The sequence below is a fragment of the Nansenia antarctica genome (genome assembly GCF_963989245.1).
Source record: "Nansenia antarctica genome assembly, chromosome: 13".
NCBI lineage: Eukaryota > Metazoa > Chordata > Actinopteri > Argentiniformes > Microstomatidae > Nansenia > Nansenia antarctica.
In genome coordinates, this window is record NC_137683.1 from 13,701,268 (window position 1) to 13,724,648 (window position 23,381).

General features: G+C 42.8%; 1 protein-coding gene across 4 annotated transcripts; it reads left to right on the forward strand.

The window, feature by feature from the left end:
* Positions 1 to 5,046: 5,046 nt before the first annotated feature.
* cul2 (cullin 2) lies at positions 5,047 to 21,607 on the forward strand. Of its 4 annotated transcripts, none has more exons than XM_080544522.1 (21): positions 5,047 to 5,136; positions 6,585 to 6,723; positions 6,987 to 7,089; positions 7,201 to 7,295; positions 11,408 to 11,513; positions 11,629 to 11,711; positions 12,289 to 12,385; positions 12,819 to 12,929; positions 14,208 to 14,370; positions 14,971 to 15,113; positions 15,954 to 16,061; positions 16,235 to 16,294; positions 17,072 to 17,200; positions 17,352 to 17,438; positions 17,782 to 17,934; positions 18,162 to 18,239; positions 18,347 to 18,413; positions 19,043 to 19,281; positions 19,586 to 19,687; positions 19,838 to 19,954; positions 20,930 to 21,607. In XM_080544522.1, the coding sequence occupies exons 2-21, from the start codon at positions 6,605 to 6,607 to the stop codon at positions 21,059 to 21,061; spliced, it is 2,292 nt and encodes a 763-aa protein (XP_080400648.1). In that variant the 5' UTR covers positions 5,047 to 5,136; positions 6,585 to 6,604; the 3' UTR covers positions 21,062 to 21,607. The 4 variants fall into 4 exon arrangements, with proteins under 4 accessions (XP_080400648.1, XP_080400650.1, XP_080400649.1 ...); XM_080544524.1 differs by having other exon boundaries at positions 19,043 to 19,245; XM_080544523.1 differs by having other exon boundaries at positions 14,971 to 15,095.
* The last annotated feature ends 1,774 nt before the right edge of the window (positions 21,608 to 23,381 follow it).

The window sequence follows — 23,381 nt, forward strand, 5'->3', positions numbered from 1 at the left end:
GTACTTTTCTTTCAAATTCCAACACTTCCCACTTTGGGAAAGACTTACTGTATTGGCCATCGTCGGTCTGATAAACAGTTGTTGGGAAGTCACCGGCGGCTTCCTCTTCTACTTCTTGTTTCACCGCATCAGTTTGAGTCACAACTGATACATCTGATAACATCTCATTTTGAGTTTTTTTTCTAAAGAGAAACATACAATTGACCACAATTAGATGTTTACTTTTTATTCTACACTGTTTATTCATATCAAGGTAGAGTTGAGAAAATGTACTGATGCTGACATTTCAGGTCTCATACCAATGTAATTTGACATTACAGTAATTTCGGTGATTACACAGACAGTTATCCTGCAATCTTAGAACCATATCTAAACATAACAATATCCGTATTCATGGACAGATTTCTGCATCTGTATTCTTGTTTTTGTTTTTTTCCCCAAAGCACAGCAGCCAATCACAGCCACCCTTAGCACACCTTGCTCATCTCAAGTAAGGAGAATACAAGTGATGCATTCATTCATGAGGTCCTCGTTGAATTTTAAAACCTGTGTGATTGACCCCACTTGAGCAGCGAACAGCAAGATTTTGTTCTCAAAACGTTGATCATGACTCGATTATCATTATTGAGGTAAATTGTTCAAAATGATTGTGATAAGTGTTTGTGTCCATATCGCCCAGCTAGAAAGGGTAAGGATAATATTTACCTGTATGGTCGTTTGGAGGAAAGCTCTCTCTTGTTGGGTTTGCTAGAAACATCCTGTTTTGCTCTTGTTGCATCCTGAAATTGTTTTCATTTTGATATAACAAATAACTGACACTCACAGTTCACCTTTTAAACAACTCATCTTATGGGCCAACATTTGTTATATCTTTACAACCTAACTAGTGTCAGATAGTCATACAGCCAATCACACAATGTAAGCTGTGCTAACAATGGGTTGGGGGGAACTCAGGTATTAACTTCAGGTAAGGCTAAAACAAACTTCAAATTGTACTTTTGTTGAACTGCCAGGCTGCTCTTGAGTTTCAGAGTCCTCGTTCTCCATAGTTGTCCTGTGAAGAACAATACATGACATTATATGTCAATCTTGAATTCAAAAAGAGAGATGTATTTATAACTAGCAAACACATATTAGTTTGCTATCAATCCTGTAATATTGCAGATCTATGTCCTGGGTGAATAAATTAACCCCAAGTAGTCTAACAGAGGCTTTAACCCAACTTCCCTCCGTTCCAACAGACTGTTAAGCCTAGATAGCTGTACTGACCAGAACTAACTGAAGTGGATAGATAGGAAATACATTGCCATAACTATAACTATAACATCATAATGGGCTTTCTCCTTTTTAATCAGTGCAGGTGAGAGGGAGGAGGGGGTGTGTCTCTGTGAGCTGGATTGTTCAATTTAGCTAGCTAGTATGCTAGTAGCAGGCGAATGCAGGCTAGCGATCAGTTACATGAGTGGAAATAATACTGTTATAATCTTGTTATTGTTATAATAATGTTACTAGATTAAAAAACAATGTAGTAATGACGGAATGGATCGTTTATCTGGCGCTAAAGTGGCGGATTATCGAGGTATATATATCGTTTTGCTAGCTAACTTACCAGCTGTTCGTGTTATGTTGCTAGGGTTGCAGATTTTTGGTCTGATTTCAAAATCACCCAACAATCACGACGTCAGATCTGATCTTCTCTGGTCTGTCAGATGCCAAAGGAGCCCGGGGACATGTGATGTGATCACCGATCATTAATCAGCTGTGTTTACGCAGGGCAACGACACAGGCGCTACTAAAAATGTGCAGCTCGACGTCTAACCGTAAGTATTCTAACCAACCGTATTTATTCAAAAAACGACAATGGTCATATGCGCATGATATGTTGGGCAGAGAGCTAACTGACTTGGAACGTTGCGTTTGTACATCGCGAGCTCAGAATGATAAGGTTCTATCTCCGTTTAGAATGATAAGGTTCTATCTCCGTTTAGAATGATAAGGTTCTATCTCCGTTTAGAATGATAAGGTTCTATCTCCGTTTAGGGTAGTTCAGAGATATTGAGCGTCAACGTTTTTACATTCCATTATGTTTTGTGAGATGGAACCTTTGTATTTTATGAATTACTAACTCAAAAATGTCAACATTTTAAAAATAACACCACACAGGCATTAATAAACACCTAATGGATCAGATTATGTAAAAAACTCAATTTTGACAAAAATGGAGATAGAACCTTATAATTCTAACGTCACGACATGGCATGCGTTGGGTTGGACAGGACATACATATCCATGGCCTAATAAAATCTCTCTCTATATATGTGACACATTCTAATGCTTTGGTCCTCATATTGGGATCTGATGGAATGATCGGACTTTTCTTTCGAAAAAAATAATGTCAATACATTTCTGTGTTGTTGAAAATCAATGACACACTCGCTAGTCAACTAACACAGCTTGTTTTGTGAGCCTGATAACAATGTAAAGTAGTATTATGAATGAATGAATGGTCTTTATTGTCATTAATACAGTACAGGTACCATACAACGACATTTAGGAGGGGGGGCTCCCCTGGTGCTAGGAAAAAGACTAAAAACAAGAGGGCCAAGGGTAAAAATAAAAAAGGGAAAAGAGCTGGTTTACATAAATAAAGGCTATGTACACTATCTGCTATACTATACTACTATACTATACAATAAAACACTGTGCTGTACTCTATGCTATGCTATAAATATCCTAACTTTTCCTATATATCTGAACCTTATGTACACAAGGGTTGTCATATTGCACATAGTATTGTTGCACATTCATTTAAAAGTGTCGCAGTTAGCAGGTTTGAAATGTTCACAGTTGTATTTCAATATTGCACTTGTGTTTTACAATCTAGTAGCTGCCATCAAGTTGTCTAGATTGTCCAGGGCCTAGAACCTAGGTCTTTGCTGTGTTCAGGGCCTGGATGGCCCTGGGGTAGAAGCTGAGCTTCAGTCTATTTGTCCTTGCGGACATGGTCCTGAACCGCCTGCCTGAGGGCAGCCTAACAAAGTGTTTGTTCCCAGGGTGGGATGGGTCTCTGGAGATCTTGGAGGCCTTCCTGAGGCAGCGTGTGTTGTACAGCTCTTCCAGAGAGGGGAGGGGGGCGCCGATGATCTTCTGGGCCGATCTCACGACTCTCTGTAGCGCTTTCCTCTCTGCGGCTGTGCAGCTGGAGAACCACACGCAAATGCAGTAGGTGAGGATGCTCTCCACTGTGCAGCGATAGAAAGTCACAAGCAGCTCCTGTCTGAGGTGGTATTTCCTGAGGACTCTCAGGAAGTAGAGCCGCTGTTGTGCCTTCTTGATGATGGCTGCTGTGTTGGTCCTCCAGGACAGGTCATCCTGTATGTGCACCCCCAGGAATCGGAGGGTTGAGACTCTCTCCACGCTCTCTCCGTCGACGAGCAGGGGCTGGATCTCAGATTTTTTCCTCCTGAAGTCCACGATGATTTCCTGGGTCTTTAGCTGGTTTAGCAGCAGGTTGTTAACCTTGCACAGCTTGCCCAGCTGCTCCACCTCATCCCTGTACGCCGCCTCGTCCCCCCCCGAGATGCAGCCCACCACGGTGGTGTCGTCTGCAAACTTTATGATGGAGTTGCTGGGGTGGACGGGGGTGAAGTCGTAGGTGTAGAGGTTGTAGAGGATTGGGCTCAGCACGCAGCCCTGGGGGGACCCAGTGCTGAGTCTGAGGGCTGTGGAGGTGTGGGAGCCCACCCGCACTCTCTGGGGGCGGTCAGACAGGAAGTCCTTGATCCATGCGCAGATGGAGTGTGATAGTCCCAGGTCTAGTAGTTTGGTCACTAGCCTGTCTGGAAGGATAGTGTTGAAAGCAGAGTCCACCAGTCCACAAAGAGCAGTCTCGCGTAGCTGTTCCCCCTCTCCAGGTGGGATAGAGTGGAGTGGAGTGGAGAGTCGTCGCGATGGCGTCCTCTGTGGACCTGTGGGCTCTGTAGGCGAACTGGTATGGATTCTTTTTTATAGTTAACTTGGTAGCAGTGGGGATTACTCACCCAATCTATTGAGTTACAGTATTTGGCTTGACTGGCGAGTTTGTGTTGTGATTCTCAACGTTGAAACATAGTTCTGTTCAAAAGAAAAGTCAGAACATGTTGATTGGTTGCAGACATGCGGACCAAATGATCAGACTGTGTCACATAGATCCTAAATCTTACTATTCAGATTTGGCTGAATGCCATGCGGATGTGTTACCACTTCATTTGTGCATGTTCAGAGATATAATTTATATAATAATATGACTTCAGATTAATCACTCCATATTTCTCAAATTGATTAATATCTTTTGGGGGGGGCGATGGAATTATGGTCAACTACAGTGAGAGCATTGCAAGTGTTTGAATGCTTGCTAACGCTTTTAGTGCAATGTATATATAAATAGAAAGAAAATGAATATATATGAATATATTTATATATGTATTTTAAAAAACACGTTTTAAAATAGGATGTTTTGACATAGACTGACATCAACCAACTGTAGATAAATATGAAAATGACAGACAAACATGAGAATAACAACATGGCATGTGTGAAATCAGTTCACATTACAATCCAATACCCACAACTTTATCTGTTTCCACTGAGTTATACCGACTTGGGAATGCAGTGACGTTGGACTAGACCCAAAGTCCAGCAAGTAAAATCAAACAGATATTAAGATATAGACCTACATCTCTCCCTAAACCTAATTTACAGTATGCGATATGCAATTATAATATCACAATACGCGATTTGCTCTGACAGTTAGCAAATAGGTACCCGTAGCTTTACGCCTATACCATTCTGAAATGGGGATGGCATTTCTACACAGTGTTGTTTTACACGTGCTTTCTAATCGCTTTTACCTGTATTATTGACATATCACATGAAACGTTTTTCTCTACATAATTCCCGTTGATCTTTCCTGCTTTTTTGTAATAATTCCCAAGTAATTGCAAAATACAGAGCCATGGCAGTGATGTACACCCCTCCAGCTGATAGTTAAGTTGTTCCAGGAGGTAGGGTAATGGAAGACCTGTAAGCGAAATCGTCAAGCCTTTGACAGCGGAGGAACTTGGAGTTTTTAAATAACATCAACATATCGGACCAGAGGTATGGACCTTTCACAAACCTTCGCGTAACCTTGTTAACGTATTTGTGTGAACAACGATACAACGTTGCGCCGTTGTTGTCAGTGGAAATGTCAGAAAGTCATCGGGGCTAGGAGGCTCACACAGGCTAGCTCGTACCAGCTAGCTAGCGGCTAACTCACTCACACACTGTTCGGAATGGCATACTAGCATACTACTCATACTAGATATGACGTAGATTTTGAGTATGCAGTGCGTTCACACTGTAGATTATGTGAAATTTGAGTATGCGAGAAATGTGTACTAGATTTTCGGTCGGCTGGTATTCGCATACTTATTATGAATTTAGTAAGCAGTATGCAGTATATATTCATTGAGTATGCTAGTATGCAGTATGCTAGTATGCCATTTCGAACACAGCCACAGACAGACGGAGGCTACATTGTAACATCGGAGCTGCAGACAGCGATCACCAGTGCTTTAGACTAGCTTGCTCTGTATTTTAGCTAGCTATTGCTACTCCTTACCTATGGTCGGGTTAGCTAGCTAGCTAGTAGTATTACAAGTCACCGTTTAAGCGATTTGACTCGACATGAGTTTAATGATCAGGAGGAATGTGTAATGTTGTAATGTTTAGTTCTCTGTTGCTGGCTTAGCAGTCTGGAATGACGAATGAAACGGAGAGCTACGTGCTAACCTAGGCCTTCCCTAGACAGACACTTGCGGGATGAACTAAAGATTGACTGTCGTGAAAGTCATCTTCCTCCCTGTGACAGTTCAACTAGCTGGTGTCATTATCATGTATGAATAATGCAGATTGCATCGTTGTACATACACAGATAAAGCTGTACTCTAGTTATATGACAGAGACTGGTGATTGTTGACACTGTCAGTCAGCCTAGAAACCCGTGAGTTTGGATCATTGATGGTCCTCGAGATGTCTAACCATCTGATATGTCATTTAATAGACCATTTGTATTTTTCGATGCAGAATAGTAGTTAGCTACATCAACCTGTTCTTGTGCATGATAGGGCCTAAATAGCTGTCTGATTGCTAAGATTGTTATGATTGGCTACATTCACAAGCCATTCATTGTCAAATTAATGTCACTTCTCATCACAATCACATAACAGCACTTGGAGTGTTATTTATTCTGGTCATTTCTGCAATGCACATGTATGTTGCGAATGTTGTTCATATTTGGAGACAATTCAGTTGATTTATCCCAATAACAAGAGCTACAAGAGTAAGGACACTCATTTTTATCTTCTGATTTTAGTTTAATTTAATTTAATTTAATTTAATTTCCAAGGGGTTACTTTATTATATATAATTGTTTACTCTACTGCTCTAACATGATTTTTTTTGTTAGTGTATTTTGGTTTGCGATTGCGACAGTATATGGTTACTTTGTTATAATATTATTGTAATGTCCGATGGAACTAACGAAAAATGTTCCCTCTTTCCAGCCTAAAGAAGAAGTCATACAATGTCCTTAAAGCCGCGGGTGGTGGATTTTGATGAGACATGGAACAAGCTATTGACGACAATCAAGGCTGTTGTGATGCTTGACTATGTGGAGAGAGCCACATGGAATGACCGGTTCTCGTATCCTTTCAATGTTAAGCCTTGCATGAAAAAAAAGCTTTGATAACAAGTCAGAGCTTTCAGCCTGTAAAAATGTGTTGCCTAGTAATTGAGTAATTTGTACTGATCTCTGCATGAATTACATGGTCATGCCATAAAGCTGTAACTTAGTTTTAATAAACAATCTCCTCTCAAACTGAAAAGAATAATGATGTCATAACAACATGTTTTTCCCTCCATGCAAAGTGTAATGGGTTACTTACTTTCCTTCACTCTTAAATCAGTGACATTTATGCCTTGTGTGTTGCATACCCAGAGCCCCTGGGTGAAAGATTGTACACAGAGACAAAGGTATTCCTGGAGAACCATGTCCGGCAGTTGTGCAAGGTAAACATCCATTACGATTTGAGGACAATGTTCCCGTATGTACTGAGAGTTAGTTAAAACACAGCTCTGTTATGGCCTTGATAAGAGAGATATTGTGCCTGTGTATTTCAGAAAGTTCTGGAGTCTGAGGAGAAGGTCTTAGTGATGTACCACAGATACTGGGAGGAGTACAGCAAGGGAGCAGACTACATGGATTGCTTGTACAGGTAATGTATCTTTGCTTTTCCGGAAACGTCTTCTTTCACACAATGACACCCTAATGATTAGTTTAGCACCATTTTCTAAAATTTGAAATAGTTCAGGACAGTTCATTTGAATCCTGCAAGAAGCATGAAATGGTCAACTGGATTTAGCAACTAGGTATGATGCAACGTTAAACTATTTCTAGGGCGAGTACCGTATTTTCCGGACTATAAGTCGCGCTTTTTTTCATAGTTTGGCTGGTCCTGCGACTTATAGTCAGGTGCGACTTATATATCAATATATATATATATAATTTCATACTGACTGACATGAACGAAGGAGTAAACATTACTGTCTACAGCCGACAGAGGGCGCTCTGGGCCGCTCTGGGCTTGTGACAACTACCGTATTTTCCGCACTATAAGGCGCACTTAAAAGCCTTTAATTTTCCAAAAAAACGACAGTGCGCCTTATAACCCGGAGTGCCTTATATATGGATCAATTGGTTAATTTGTTGATCCATACTGGTTGTACACGGCGCTCAAGGCGCTCTGTCAAAATGTTTCAGTACGACTGGTAAACTACAAAGCCGCACCGCTTGCAGCATTACGGTAATCAGTAAACACCGGTATACTGTGCTTACTCACAGTCCCACACCACAAGACCCCAAGTAAAGAAGACTAAACAGAGTTTCCGAGGGAACAAAGTGAGATTCTTGGTCCTTTCAACTTGAAGTTTTAAAGTACCCACTCGATATAATAAACAACAGTTTAACGATCACTAAACACTTATCATTTGTGTATTGGATTCATTATTCTCGTTTGCCGGAGGCTACCGGTAAGGGAGGGTTGACTTGTAAACATAGTTTCGTTTTAGCTCGTGTTCAAAAGCAAGAACTGTGTGTTCATCTAGTTATGTGTAGTTATGTGTTTTTAGCATGTCGATGTTCTCCCAGTATGTTGTCATGTTATTAAAATACAGTTTAGACCTTCGTAGCGATGTGTTTTGTTAGCTGTTAGCCGCTAACAGCGTTTGTTGTGGTTTGGTCAGAGTCACTTTTCTCCCATTCAGTGTTTGAGGTGAACCAACATTCAAATACGCCTGTCGTGTTCAATCTTTCTCTGATTTGAATGTATGACACATCATTTGAAAGCTTACAATCTGTAGTTTAAGCATGTGTAAAAACTGAAAAAGTACGTTGCACATTTCACCAGGAGCTGTCACATATTGGTTGTTGGTTATAATTGTATAGCCTATTGGTTGTTTTCTGGTGTTGTTTTGCTCTGTTTGTAGTCTACTTGATGTATTTTTATCAGCTGTTAAATCACCACAGCGGTTAATCCACTAATAGAGATAATAGCAGATTGAAAATGCTTGTAGCTAACTACTCTATATCTCGTGGTTGCAGCTATTGCGAATTGCTATTCACGCGAGTCAGCTGTGAATCACCGCAGGTCCTTGACGCTTGTTGCAAAAATGGATGACGAACGGCTGATACTTGAGGTGGAAAAATATATATTTTTGACAGTGGAGCAGGTAGAACGTTGACGGTGACAACGCTCAGGTGGAGCTTGGACAACGGGAAGTTGACACAACACCGATGGAGAGGTGACGCAACGCAGTAGGTGGAGCTTGGGCGTAACGCAACCCCAGTCAAACGTTTGGCTGCAGTATCTATTCTATGCGCCTTATAATCCGGTGCGCCTTATAATCCGGTGCGCCCTGTATATGAAAACAGTTCTAAAATAGGCCATTCATTGAAGGTGCGCCTTATAATCCGGTGCGCCTTATAGTGCGGAAAATACGGTATATGCTGCTCCTATTCCCCTGAAGAAGTTATCTAAAACATTAGCTTGTTGAAGCTAAGCAAACTTGATTACTGGTAACTTGCTTGTTGGACTCGCTGGCTTGTTATGTTCATTTAGCCTATTCAGCTTCCCAGGTATGTTCTTTATGCTATTGTGTTGCTGAATAACTGTTAATGTGTTATGTTAACATACCGGACTTCTATTCAGCCTGTTGTTCTGTGTGCTATTTGTAGTTGAATAAACTTGCCTTTCCAGATTAAATGTCTGTTCTTGGTCTTGGATTTTGTGAAATATATTTCTAAATAAATGCGACTTATAGTCCAGTGCGACTTATATATGTTTTTTCCTCTTAATGTCGCATTTTTTGATTGATGCGACTTATACTCCGGAGCGACTTATAGTCCGGAAAATACGGTACTTGTCCCTACAAATGTAGCCCGAGGGGTTCATCATTGGCTTGCAGTTCATCATCTTATTATTGTCCATTAATATCAATATGACCCTTTAATGCATAACTGTGGAGTGCCAAAAGCTGTTTACTGTGTCCTCTTGTTTCATTTGGAAAAAACAAACCCCTTGGAGAGGCAGACATCAGATCTATTTTTACACGTGCTCCCTGTCAAGCTGTGTGTGTGTGTGTGTGTGTGTGTGTGTGTGTGTGTGTGTGTGTGTGTGTGAGACATTGCCATCATATGCTATGCTAACCCTAACCCTAGAAAGCAGACATGTGCTTTGTATGTTATGTTATGTTGTATAACTGGTTACATTACCCTACACAAGCTCACTTTGTTTTCCATTTGTATGGCTTAGAATCGGAGTGTAAAGCCAAGTTCACATCTATGCGACGTGACAGAACTCGAGTCGCAGTCGCAAGGAATCGCCAGCGATTGTCAAATCTCAGCAGAACGTCCAGATTTTATGGACCATCTGATATTTCTCTTCAGCCAATCAGGAAATAGCACAGACCAGCGTCATCTGTTGCCAAGCAGTGGAGTGGACCTTATCAATAAGAACCGTTTCCGAGCAAATCAGGAATTATCAGCATATGAAACTCTCACTTAGAAAGGGGTACATCTTTGTGACGGACCTTTCCTTAGCCAATAAATAACCCCTTGTTGTTATATAGGGAGCTGGCTTTACTCAACCTTTAGGTCTGTCATGACAATGGAGTCTGAATATGAGTGCAGCGATGTGTTTTGATGTTTTCATCTAGTGTGTGTGTGCACGTTCGCCGTAATGCGTTGCAAATGGGGGGCAAGTTGGCTAGATAGCCTTCATACTCAGGTTCATCTTTGAGTGACATGAAACGGACCCCTCCGTAGCCAATAGATAATCTCTTGTTGTTATATAGGGAGCTGGCTTTATTCAACTTTTAGGTCTGTCATGACAATGGAGTCTGAATATGAGTGCAGCGGTGTGTTTTTATGTTTTCGTCTAGTGCACGTTAACCTTGACAGCTAATGCATTTGTGTTGCAAATGGGAGGCAAGTTAGCTAGCTAGATAGCCTACATACCTGGGGGTAGTGGTGGTCTAGTGGATAGTGAGTTGGACTTGGGATCGGAAGGTTGTGAGTTCAAATCCCGCCTGAAGCCACACCACTACTAGTGTGCCCTTGGGTAAGGCACTTAGCCCTCAGTTACTCCAGGGGGAATGTCCCTGTAATTCGTAATTGTAAGTCGCTTTGGATAAAAGCGTCTGCTAAATGGCAAAATTAAAATTAATTAATTAATTAATTAATTACTCAAGTCAGAAAACGCTCCATATCCTCTGTTTCCTAGCTCGGCGTCTTTGCCGTTTATTGACCAGTGCTACCGCCACCATGTCACTGTCGCTCTCAGCCGTCTCGCAGGGTAAACACAACTTCCGTCGCTGTTATGGAAACGGTCGCCTGTGTCTCGGCGCAAGTAGTCGCCGAGTTTTTCTCTGCGACGTTCTAAAACGGCCCCGTCACGTAGATTAACAGAGCTTAAGAGGCTGGGGTGAGTCTCATCAACGTCCTGCTGATCCAAGTCGACAGCACAGCTGTGAAAACAACTTGTCATTTAGATTGAGCCAGCGGCAGGTGATTTTGATGACAGCCTCCAAAGTGAGTGTCAGAGTGTGTCTGTGTGACAGTTATGTCCTGTTGCTGTCAGCTATCTCTGTGGGCTGGTTGACCCAGTGGACCTTGGCCATTCACACACCATAGTCAACTTCAGTTAGGAGTCTCTCATAGCCTGCTACGTAGCCCACCACTACCATGGTCCAACTCTTTACATCAGCAACATCTCTGAGTGTTATCCTTGTAATATGACACATTTGGTAAAGATCTCCCTCTCCAATGCAGGTACCTGAACACACAGTTTATCAAGAAGAACAAACTAACTGAGGCAGACTTACAGTATGGCTACGGCGGGGTTGACATGAACGAACCACTCATGGAGATCGGAGAGGTAAACATTTTCTGTCCACTCACCGTAAGAGACTCAGTGCCACATTATAAATGTATCCACCTTGTGTGTTGTTGTAAAATGTGACCTGTGACCCCCCCCCCCTTTGACATTCCAGCTAGCACTAGACATGTGGCGGAAACTGATGATCGAGCCCCTGCAAGATGTCCTGATCCGGATGCTGCTGAATGAAATCAAAAAGTTAGTTGTTGACTGAGGCTCTGTTTTGGATTCAGCAGTGCTAACTTGTGATGTTAGAATTATAAGGTTCTATCTCCATTTTTGTCAAAATTGATTTTTTTTACATAATCTGATCCATTAGGTGTTTATTAATTTTTGAGTTAGTAATTCATAAAATACAAAGGTTCCATCTCACAAAACATAATGGAATGTAACAACTTTGACGCTCGATATCTCTGAACTACCCTAAATGGAGATAGAACCTTATAGTTCTAAGCTCCCGATCTGCTTTTGATTGACGGGGAATAGGCGTGAAAAGGAGATTAAATTTTCTCTGCGGTAACGTGCAGTAGCTATTATCAAGATTAGCGAGGTGGTGTTAGACGACCTACTGCAATTTAAAACCTCAATTTGTATTTCGTATTAGGCCAATTGCTTTTTATTATTATGCACTTGGCATTTGTTCCCACTTGCATATAGGCCTACCTTTTGATAATATGTAGATATGAGAAAGCAACAAAGTGTGTTATTTTGCCACACTGCATTGTTAAAGATTGTCAGACATAGCCTCGCCCTAATAGAGCTCGTTCTCTTTCAGTGACCGTTGTGGTGATGACCCGAACCAGAAAGTAATCCATGGGGTTATCAACTCCTTTGTTCATGTTGAACAGTACAAGAAAAAGTTTCCTCTGAAGGTAAGCATTAGTGCTGAGCTGTTAAAGGAGAAGGCTGGTTTATTGTTGCTTGGTTGTTGCATTGTTTCCTCACATTGGTCCACATTGAATAATTTCAGTTACTGTTATTATAGCTTGAAGTAAGGTTGGCTGAAGTCAAGAAATTATTCTCTTTTATAGCCTATATACCGTAGGATCTATGTAGTAGGCAGTACTAGGCACAGTAATCATCTTTTCCAAAGAAACTTATCATGCATGTTTTCTCTGACCGTGGGTCGCTCGCCACATCCTAACCAGGACAACAAACTTCAAACCTAACGCCTTGTCTGTGTTAATGTACTGTATGTCTATATATGTATGTTAATGACACTGTATGTCTTTGTGGCTTAGGTGTGTACTTGCACTTTGTGTGTTCTCTCAATTCACCCATGCTCTTCCTGTTCTTTTTTTTCAGTTTTATCAGGAAATCTTCGAAGGGCCATTTCTGACAAAAACGGGAGGGTATTACAAACAGGAAGCCTCCAATCTACTGCAAGAATCCAACTGCTCACAGTATATGGAAAAGGTAACACGACTGCAGGTAGGGTGGCGTCCTGGGTGGGCCTGGGTCATGCTGCTGTCCCGTTGTGGCCCGAGGGTTTGGTTGAAAGACAGACAGACAGACAGGCAGACAGACAGACAGACAGACAAGCAGACAGGTAGGCAAACAGACAGACAGACAGACAGACAGGCCTACCTGGGCAGTGAGACAGGTGAGGGAGTCAGAAGTGGGTACCTGTCAGAGATGACAGCTCTGTAGGAGGAGCTGAGCTCACGCACAGCTGGGCACAACAACTGTAGCTTCAATTACATTCTACTAGGAACTATGTAAACGTGTCTGTTTTGCTCGCCTTATAGTCCAAATGTTGAAGATGCCCAGAAATAAACCTGTCTGGTGTGATGGTCGGGAAAGCCTTTTACCTTTGCTTCTGCTATGCTTCTCTGGAGACAAATTGTTGACATAAGGATATTATGAAAATATTAGATCAGTAATGCAACACAACTTGTCAATACATGAAGGTATTTTCACGTGGGGCCGTATCAGCTCTGTTTCCTTGGTGTTATTCTATTAGAGGCCTCGGTGACTTGTGGAGCAGCTGTGCACACAGTCATCCGAGGAGACCCAGGGAGCGACCAGCTGTAGCGCCGTTAGCCGTGCGTGCGTGAGTGTGTGTTATAAATCCAATGAAGAGGTCAAATCTACCGCCGCAAGGCTCCCTAATTGTGAGGGATGTATTAGAGAGATCCTGTGGATGAAGTGACTTAAATGCTTAATCTGTGTATTACGGTTTATTTGCCTGCAGGGAAAGATCACAGTCCCCTGGTTTAGCGCACTCCTCATACCCCGCTGCGCTCCCGGACTAACCTGTAAATCACTGCCAATGATCAGATTTATCCGACCAATTTATCCAGCCCTGCAAATAAAACCTAATCACTCTGGCTTTAAAAGGCACTGGGGCAGTATGCTTGTCCATCTGTTGTTGTTGTGATGACCGACGCTGCTCTGTAGCCCCATCTCGTGTCGGACTGTGTTCAGTTGTCAGTTTCAGAGAAGGGTTGTCAGTAGCTAATGTATCGGTATTAGCTGGTTAGCTTTTTCCTCACGTCTCATGTCATTTCATTACGGTGCCTCTGCCTCTCTTCACGTTCACTGCAGCAGTAGGAGACCGCAGGGATGATTGGTAGTGGGCTATTGGCATTCAGCCTAATGGGGCCGGGCCGGTTGTCTTTGACGTTCGACACGAATGAACCTTTTTTACGAGATCGATCTCCGACTTGGCCCTTCCTTGTGTTTTTCTTTTAGGTTTTAGGACGGTTGAAAGATGAGGAGGTGCGATGTCGGAAGTACCTGCACCCCAGCTCCTATGCCAAAGTCATCCACGAATGCCAGCAGAGGATGGTGGCCGACCACCTGCAGTTCCTTCACGGAGAGTGCCAGAACATCATCCGGCAGGAGAAGAGAGAGGGTCAGTCTGGTAGGGGAGAAGGACGGCTTAGTCAGAGGATGACCTTGGGGGCGGCTGTGGCGCAGGAGGGAGAGCCGCTGTCTAATGATCGCAAGATCGGCGGTTCGAGCCAGCCGGCTGGCCACATGTCGAAGTGTCCTTGGGCAAGACACTGAACCCCAAATTGCTCCCAGTGAGCGGGCCGGCGCCTTGCGTCGTAGCTTGCCGCCATTGGTGCGTGAACGTGTGTGTGAACGGGTGAATGAGAGGCCGTTGTAAAGCGCTTTGGATAAAGGCGCTATACAAGTGCAGTCCACCTCGTCTGCTCCCAGATCTGTATAGGCTTCAGCCAACTCTTATGACTACCGTTGTCATACCAAACTAGCACAACCAAGACGGTCATAGGAGTGGGCTGACAGCTCATACAGATCGGTGGACCAGGTGAGGTCCTGCTCTTACCGGCAATTGAGCAGGCTGGATTAGTGCTGTCAGAATTGCATGTGGTTTAATTTGATACTGTATAGGCCTGAATCAGATTGAAGTCAGAGCCCGTAGCTTATCCAGCTGTATTGTCTAGAGATCTGCTCTTCTGACCCTCCCTCGGCCATGTTCCCTCTGCAGACATGGCTAACATGTACACTCTGTTGAGAGCCGTCTCCAGCGGCTTACCTCACATGATCCAGGAGCTGCAGATCCATATCCACGACGAGGGCCTCCGAGCCACCAGTAACCTCTCTCAGGAAAACGTCAGTAACCTCAGCAGCGTAAATATATCTCTTTTTTTTTTTTCTTAGACATACTTTATCATGACAGCGATGTTCCACTCCGTTTACATCGTATAGTTGTTTTGCACTTCGATTTGATGTTGTGACATTCTTTCTAGAAAGATAACTTGACATTCTCCAAACACTCAAATCAAGGATATGTTACACCAATGTTGCTTCTGAGTAATTTGTCTGTTCTACATTTGGTCTATATTATTGATAAACCCCACAAGGGTTCAAGGGTTCAAGGGTGCTTTATTTGTCACATGCACAGAAATACAAAGTAAAACATGCAGTGAAATGAAATGGGACTAGACACTCAACACTGTGCCAGAGAAGAAAGAAACAATAGTAACAATAAAAGACACAGGACATAAGGGACATAAAGTGCTGAACATAAAGTGCTGTGCAAGTAGCAACACTATGTTTATTATAAGTTTGAAGTTCCAATCCAAAAGCCACATTTTGATACTGAGGCAACCCAATTAATGTTGACAGTCTGAGAGGTCTACTTGAGGTCTACTTGCGCATTTGTCAGGAAATAAGTCTGATCTATTCAGTATGTTTAAAAAGTACAGGACATTTTATTTGGAAACTAACACAAACACATTACGTTGACAAAATATTTCAGAGTTCAGTTTGAGTCTTTTTTGGAAATATGCCGATTCCAACAGATATTGAGTTAATCTACAGTAAATACTTAATAAGATCTATGCATGTAAAAACTGTTTTGTTGATGTCCTGACCTTGAATACTAGTGCTAGGCAACTGCACCATCTAATTAGGGTGGAACATCCCTTTAACATGTAACTCACTGCTATTTCTCCCATTGTCCCCTAGACGCCAACCCAGTTTGTGGAGTCTGTCTTGGAGGTTCACAGTAAATTTGTTCAGCTCATTAACACAGTTCTGAACGGGGATCAGCACTTCATGAGCGCACTTGATAAGGTATTAGCTCCTGACTTTCTTAGAGAGCTTATGCCAAACCAGAATGTGGACAGCAGTCAGTCCAGTAGATGGCGTCAATGAGATGGTTATTTGTGTTCACAATGCATATGGCTCGATGTAGTCTATGGCTGTCTTTGCTGTCAAACTAAAACTTTGTTGTCTCTTCCCCCCAGGCTTTGACTTCAGTGGTTAACTACAGGGAGCCCAAATCCATCTGCAAAGCCCCTGAATTGGTGAGCTGCACGGGTGGGATATCTGTCTGTATCAAATGCTGCTGTCGGGTTCAAACAGCTATACCCTGACATGACACCATACATGTCGTTAACCGTCCACTTTGTCACACCCGACTGTAAACTACAGTCAAAATGCCTACAGACTACCTTTTTCTCAGAAAACCACACGGTGGATAACATTGTTGATTTACTCTGCGCAGCACTGGGATGCGCATACACTCTCGAGGCATAACGACTGATAATGCCGCTAACATTGCAGCCATCATCATGGCCCGGAATGGACCTATCGCTAAGCCACGCCCCCTTTGAAAACTCAGACAAACAAACAACACTTCACTGACGGTGACTGACTGACCGACCGTGACTGAATGACATTCAATGACTTACAATGGCGGGAGTTGGCAAGTAATAGACATATATTTTTTAAATATGACAAGAATATTTCGTCTAGAAGCTTTTCACCTTCAGATATTAGTGAGTTGTTTGTCCGAGTTTTCTGCCTGGAGTGACTTTTGCTGTGACATGATTGGACAATTTCTATCTGGGGGCGTGGCTTAGGGATGGGTCTATTAGCTGTGGTTCAACTGTTTTGGTCACAACCTCAATCTGGTGGTGACAAACCAGTATCGGACCAGAGGCAACGGACAGACTGGACCCTCTGAGCCATTTCTCACAGCTGGCCCCAAAAGAGAAAGCTATGAATATGTTATAGATAAATTATAGCCGTTGCGTCTGTTGTTGGTGTGTTGACCTTGTGTTGTCTGACTGTACCTGAAGCTCGCCAAGTATTGTGACAATCTGCTGAAGAAGTCTGCAAAGGGAATGACGGAGAACGAGGTGGAGGACAAGCTGACCAGCTTTATTACCGTGTTCAAGTACATAGACGACAAGGACGTGTTTCAGAAGGTGACCCACTCCTGCCGTGACTGCCTTTTATTCACTTTTGCTCTGTTCCGTTGTGGGTGTCTATGGTGACGGTACAGTTGAAATCATGTCTCTCTTCTCCTCCTTGTCTTTGTTCTGTAAGTAATTGAGTTCTGTGCTCCCTCCCACACAGTTTTATGCAAGAATGCTAGCAAAGAGGTTAATACACGGTCTCTCCTTGTCCATGGACTCCGAAGAAGCCATGATCAACAAACTTAAGGTGAGAAATGCATTCACACAATGTCATCATTAAGATGCCTTTCAACTGCCAGGCACCAGTGAAGGGTTTGATTACTGAACAGAATCGTTAATGCCATAATTGAGAGTCACTGTCAGTTTGTCTCCTAATCCCATCCTGCATTGCTCTTAATCCGACCCTCAAAACATTGATGTGATTCGCTATGCAGTACCTGGCCCTACACCATGTGACAAGTACTCTTATGTATCTGTCATCATCTGTAATATTTGGCAGTAATAATGAAGGATGTGTTTATTAAAGTGCCTGGTTGCCCCTTCCCTGTCCCCTGCGTCACCCTGTGAACTCCCTGTGCTTCCCACCACAGCAAGCGTGCGGCTACGAGTTCACGAGCAAGCTCCACAGAATGTACACAGACATGAGCGTCAGCGCAGACCTCAACAACAAGTTCAACAATTTCATCAAAACCCAGGAAACAGTGGTCGATCTGGGGATCAGCTTCCAGATCTACGTATTACAGGTGAGAGAGGCCTGCAGTGTAGCAACGTAGCAGTGTATGTACAGTGTATATACAGTGTATGTGCCTAGCAGCTGATATGCTGCTTTTCCATTAATAAGAGTTGCGATGAAGTATGGTAATTATGTTTTTTTAAAGGTCAGGCAAGCTCACAGTGAAAAGCATTCTGACTGTGTGTGTGTGTGTGTGTGTGTGTGTGTCTCTGTGTGTGTGCGTGTGTGTGTCTACAGGCAGGAGCCTGGCCCCTCACACACGTCCCCTCCTCCACCTTTGCCATCCCCCAGGAGCTGGAGAAGAGCGTCCAGATGGTGGGTGGCCTGGGAGACTGTTGGACTGTTGGCTGTTTTTTTTCCCTAAACTGAAAAAAATCATTTGTCAATTGTAACACTAACATGATGATGCTTTTTCTTTCCAGTTTGAGTTGTTCTATAATCAACACTTCAGTGGGCGGAAGCTGACCTGGCTGCACTATCTCTGCACAGGTACGGACAGACACGCGCACACACACACACACACACACACACACACACACACACACACACACACACACACACACACACACAGCAGGTGATAACAGAATAAGATTAGCAGAATAACTTGCAGTTTTCGGTAGCTACAGTAGATTGTTTTTCAGTAAACCTCCATACATGGCAGGGCTTCTCCCTGATTTCACAGGAGTTACTGATGCCTCCGTAGTCTGAAATATAGTATGTGTGGATGTTTTCATCCCTATCAGTGTGATTCTATAATAGGACCGTGGTGGTAGTGACACGGTGATTATGTTCAACACTGCACATGGCTCTACTTCATAATCCATGAAATCACAGAGTACGAAGACCGTGATCACACTCTCAGAGCTCACAGCATACACCAGACGCAGTCCCCACAAACACTGCAATTAAAAGGATTTGGGCTTAATCCCAACACATGACAAAAATGTCTAGAGTACACTGCGGAGAGGGGATTACGTCTTCTGGCGTGCACCAAGGAAACCGTTGTATTGTATTGGAAGTGTGTGGAATGGCAAATGCGGTGCTTTATTTTATGCCTTGAATATACTGTGCATGGTGATGACTGTTGATGTGCCTCTCCTCTCTCTCTCTCTCTCCAGGTGAGGTGAAGATGAACTACCTGTCCAAGCCCTACGTCGCCATGGTGACCACCTACCAGATGGCGGTGCTGCTGGCCTTCAACACCAGCGAGACGGTGGGCTACAAGGAGCTCCAGGACAGCACTCAGATGAACGAGAAGGAGCTGCAGAAGACCATCAAGTCTCTGCTGGACGTCAAGATGCTCAACCACGACTCCCAGAAGGTCCGGGCCAGCATGCAGACGTTGTCGTTGATTAGTGTTAGTATTATTGTTTAATGTTTTTAGGGCATTTCTGCTTTTTAATGGGATAGAGACAGTACCAGAGACAGGAAGGACGTGCGAGAGAGAGAGAGGAGGGATGACATGCAGGATATGTCGACGGACAGAATCGAACCGGGGACCCTGCTGGTGACACGGCTGATGCCTTAGTGTGCTACGCCACCGAGCGTCCTGCCAATGATTACTTCTGTGGTTAGGATTTAAAAAAGAAAAGGATTTGAGTCCTCCTGAGGCTGATGTGATGTGTGGTGACCAACCGTTTGCCCGTTACTTTTGTCCACAGGAAGAAATCGAGGCCGAATCCACATTTTCACTAAATATGAGTTTCACCAGTAAACGAACAAAGTTCAAGATCACGACGTCGATGCAGAAAGACACACCACAGGTACACCACTCAACGAGCTCCGTCTGTGTTACACAACGTGGACACTGTACCTGCACGCGGCTGTCTGTGTGTGGCGATATCTGCCCCATGGAGATATCTGCCCCGTAACCCCCTATGTTAAAGCCCTGTATGTATGTGTCTTATCTGCAGGAGATGGAGCAGACGAGGAGTGCTGTAGATGAGGACCGCAAAATGTATTTACAAGCTGCTATAGTGAGAATCATGAAGGCACGCAAAGTGCTCAGACACAACGCCCTCATACAGGAGGTGAGTTGAACTTGTATATAGAGCTGTTCTATCTCTATGGTCGAACTCATTATCAGCGCCATAATTCCCATCAAACATTGTACAGGGGGACTGGTACATATATACAGAGCTCAACTGGCCATAAGGGGGAGGTTCAGAAATGGATAGGTTGAAACCCGGGATTGGAAGCAGTCTCTCTTTAGGTCTGCATTGTCCTTTTTCTATGGTGGCCATGGGGATCTAGTTTGTTGGGTCATGGATGTGAATTCCTTGATAGTGAGATAAAGCTGCTCTGACAGAGGGATGTGTCAGGAATGACTCTCCCCTTTGGGATGATGTTAGAACACGCCTTGAGAGAAGCTGTCAACACGCACGCGCACACACACACACACACACACACACACACACACACACTTAGGTCACTACATCCTTCCCTTGACAACACAACACTTCTTCAACGTTTATTTTCTCTGTTCCTGATGGATGGTTAAGATATGAGTAATTTATTTTTAGAGGCAAGTTGGCTTGTGTGACCAATGATTTAATAACCTACCTTCCCACTATCGCATACCTTGCCCCCACCCTGCATTCCTGTTCCTGTGTGCAATATTTTTCCAGGCTCTGTACACCTCTCGCCGTGAGAGATTGGTAAATACTTGAGACTGTTGCTTGGAGGAAACTCTGACGTGGTTGTGGATGATCTTCAGAACTCCTCCATGTAGTTCTGATTCCTATCGCTGCTCGCATGGGAATAAACACCGATGAATTTGATAAATGCAGTGCGACTCCTGCCATATTGACACCCATTATGACGTGTGATTATGACTTGTGATTATAATACCCTGCACAAATCCTTTAGTGGTCTGCCTCTATGTATATGTTTGTTTTGTTGTTGATGAGCAATATGCACCAGCCCAAATGGGTTCTGAAGAACTATGGGGGCCATTAAACTACAAGAATGTAACCCAGCCTATCTCTTATCTCACCAATCCCCAGGTCATCAACCAGTCCAAAGCCAGATTTAACCCCAGTATCAGCATGATCAAGAAATGCATCGAGGTGCTCATCGACAAGCAGTACATCGAGCGCAGCCAGAGCTCGGCAGACGAGTACAGTTACGTGGCATAAAGAAGGCCCCACCGCCGCAGGTTAAGCAAAGAACGGAGACCATTCATTTATTTTTCGGCTGTCGCTGTCTCAGCGTGCTCTCGTGGGATGAAGCAGGACTGTGCCTCCATCTTGGAAAATGGCCACTGAGTCATGCCAGACAGCCAACAAACACCTCCCTGGCCCAGACCCCCCCCCCCATCCCCCCCGCCCCCCACACACACCTACTCCCATCTGATTTTATGCTGTTTACAACATCACCAGTGCCACGCACCTGTGCGTCAATGAAAAATGCCTATAGCTATCCGAGCGCAAAGCTGATAATACATTTTTAGTCGACTTAACCGAAAAAAATGGGGGAAAGAGCGAGTGAGCTGTGACATTGATGACATGTTGGAGACTAGACGGAGACCATGCTTTCTTTTCTCACGTTTGCAGTTGTTGTGTGTTTTTTCTTTTTTTAAATGTTAGAAAAAATATTGTAATAAAACCGGTATACTGATAATTGTATCTACTTTAAAAATGTAAAGACAAAAACAAATTGAGGTGACAAACATGATCCTGCTGCTTGTCAAATAAAAAAAATTAAAAAACAATGTTTTTTTTTGGTAAATATTTAAAATGAGTGTGTGTCACTGTGATGATCATTTGAGAGCAATTGGATATGTTGTCAGTATTAATAATAAGTAGTGCAGTACCTGGAAATGTGTGTGGTAGGACTACTGGATTGTTGTCATCAGCCTAGCCTTCTGGACTCCAGACCCGTCGTGCAGAACTGTTCATTGATATGAATCCAGCAAAATGTTCACAGACCACACAGTTATTGTGCAAGAGAAGCTTTAGAATAAGTAGCAGGTACTAAGAGTAAATGGGGACATTGAAATACTGTATATTGATGGAAATACCATCCTACCATAATATGCCATTATTAGTAGCTATGGAATTTGATGGCCTTTTAGATTTGTACTTGTGCAGTTTTTTGACAAAATGTAATGTTCAATACTGTTAGCAGGTCCTGTTTAAGTCCAGCTGCAGTGATATTCCCCAATCACTCATAGCAGGCAAACATGCACATGTCATGTCCAGATGTGCTCCCTCCATGGGCCGTGTCCTACATCTGTCTGCTGCCCAACCAAGTCCATTATAACTGCCATTTGGACAACATCATGTGGCTGGATTACGTTCAATAATCTTGTTCAATCATGTTTTAAACACATGTACACTGGTGAAGAGGAATAACATAAGTAGTGTGTATGAACAGCTCATGTTTGGGTATAGGTCAGCCACCCCTCAGACAAGCATTAAGCAACACGTGTACACATATAATTAAGAGATTCCATGCCTTCTGTAGGCGTTCAAAGTTGTGTTCAAACGTGGAGGTTTATGGTAGGCCTGCACTTTCTGCTGTAGGCAGTAGTTTATAAACAAATAAACAGCCAAATAACAAATATACAGTAGAGGCCAAAAGTTTGAACACACCTTCTCATTCAATGCGTTTCCTTTATTTTCATGACTATTTGGTACATTGTAGATTCTCACTGAAGGCATCAAAACTATGAATGAACACATGTGGAATGATGTACTTAACAAAAAAGTGTGAAATAACTCTAAATATGTCTTATATTTTAGATTCCTCAAAGTAGCCACCCTTTACTTTTTTGTTGTTAATAAAATAAAATAAAATTGTTGTTAATAAAATATATAATAATAATATTAAATATATATATATATAATAACATATTATTATTACCACATATTATATTTAATATATTTTATTAACAACAAAAAAGCAAAGGGTGGCTACTTTGAGGAATCTAAAATACAAGACATATTTAGAGTTATTTCACACTTTTTTGTTAAGTACATCATTCCACATGTGTTCATTCATAGTTTTGATGCCTTCAGTGAGAATCTACAATGTAAATAGTCATGAAAATAAAGGAAACACATTGAATGAGAAGGTGTGTCCAAACTTTTGGCCTGTACTGTATACCCAACCAAAATAACAAGGTATACATAATATAGTTTAAGCTTAGCCTAGATGTTTTGGGACCATCAATGATTAATCAATAACACGAGATCACATGAATAGTCTGGACGTTTGCCATTAAAAAAACAAATAAAAATAGGCTCCACTATGATCAGAGAAATAAATGATCGGCGAAATAAACAGCATTTATTTATCTTTTCTAAATATACGTTAGGCTACACACAATTGGTCTCAATGTCTGAGCTCTCTCTCCAGTATGGGATCTACAGAAAGGGGGATTGGGAAGTTTCGGTGAGTGAGTCACCACTGGAGGAGACGCCACCCAGCATCAGATCAGCTCTGTGCTGCCTG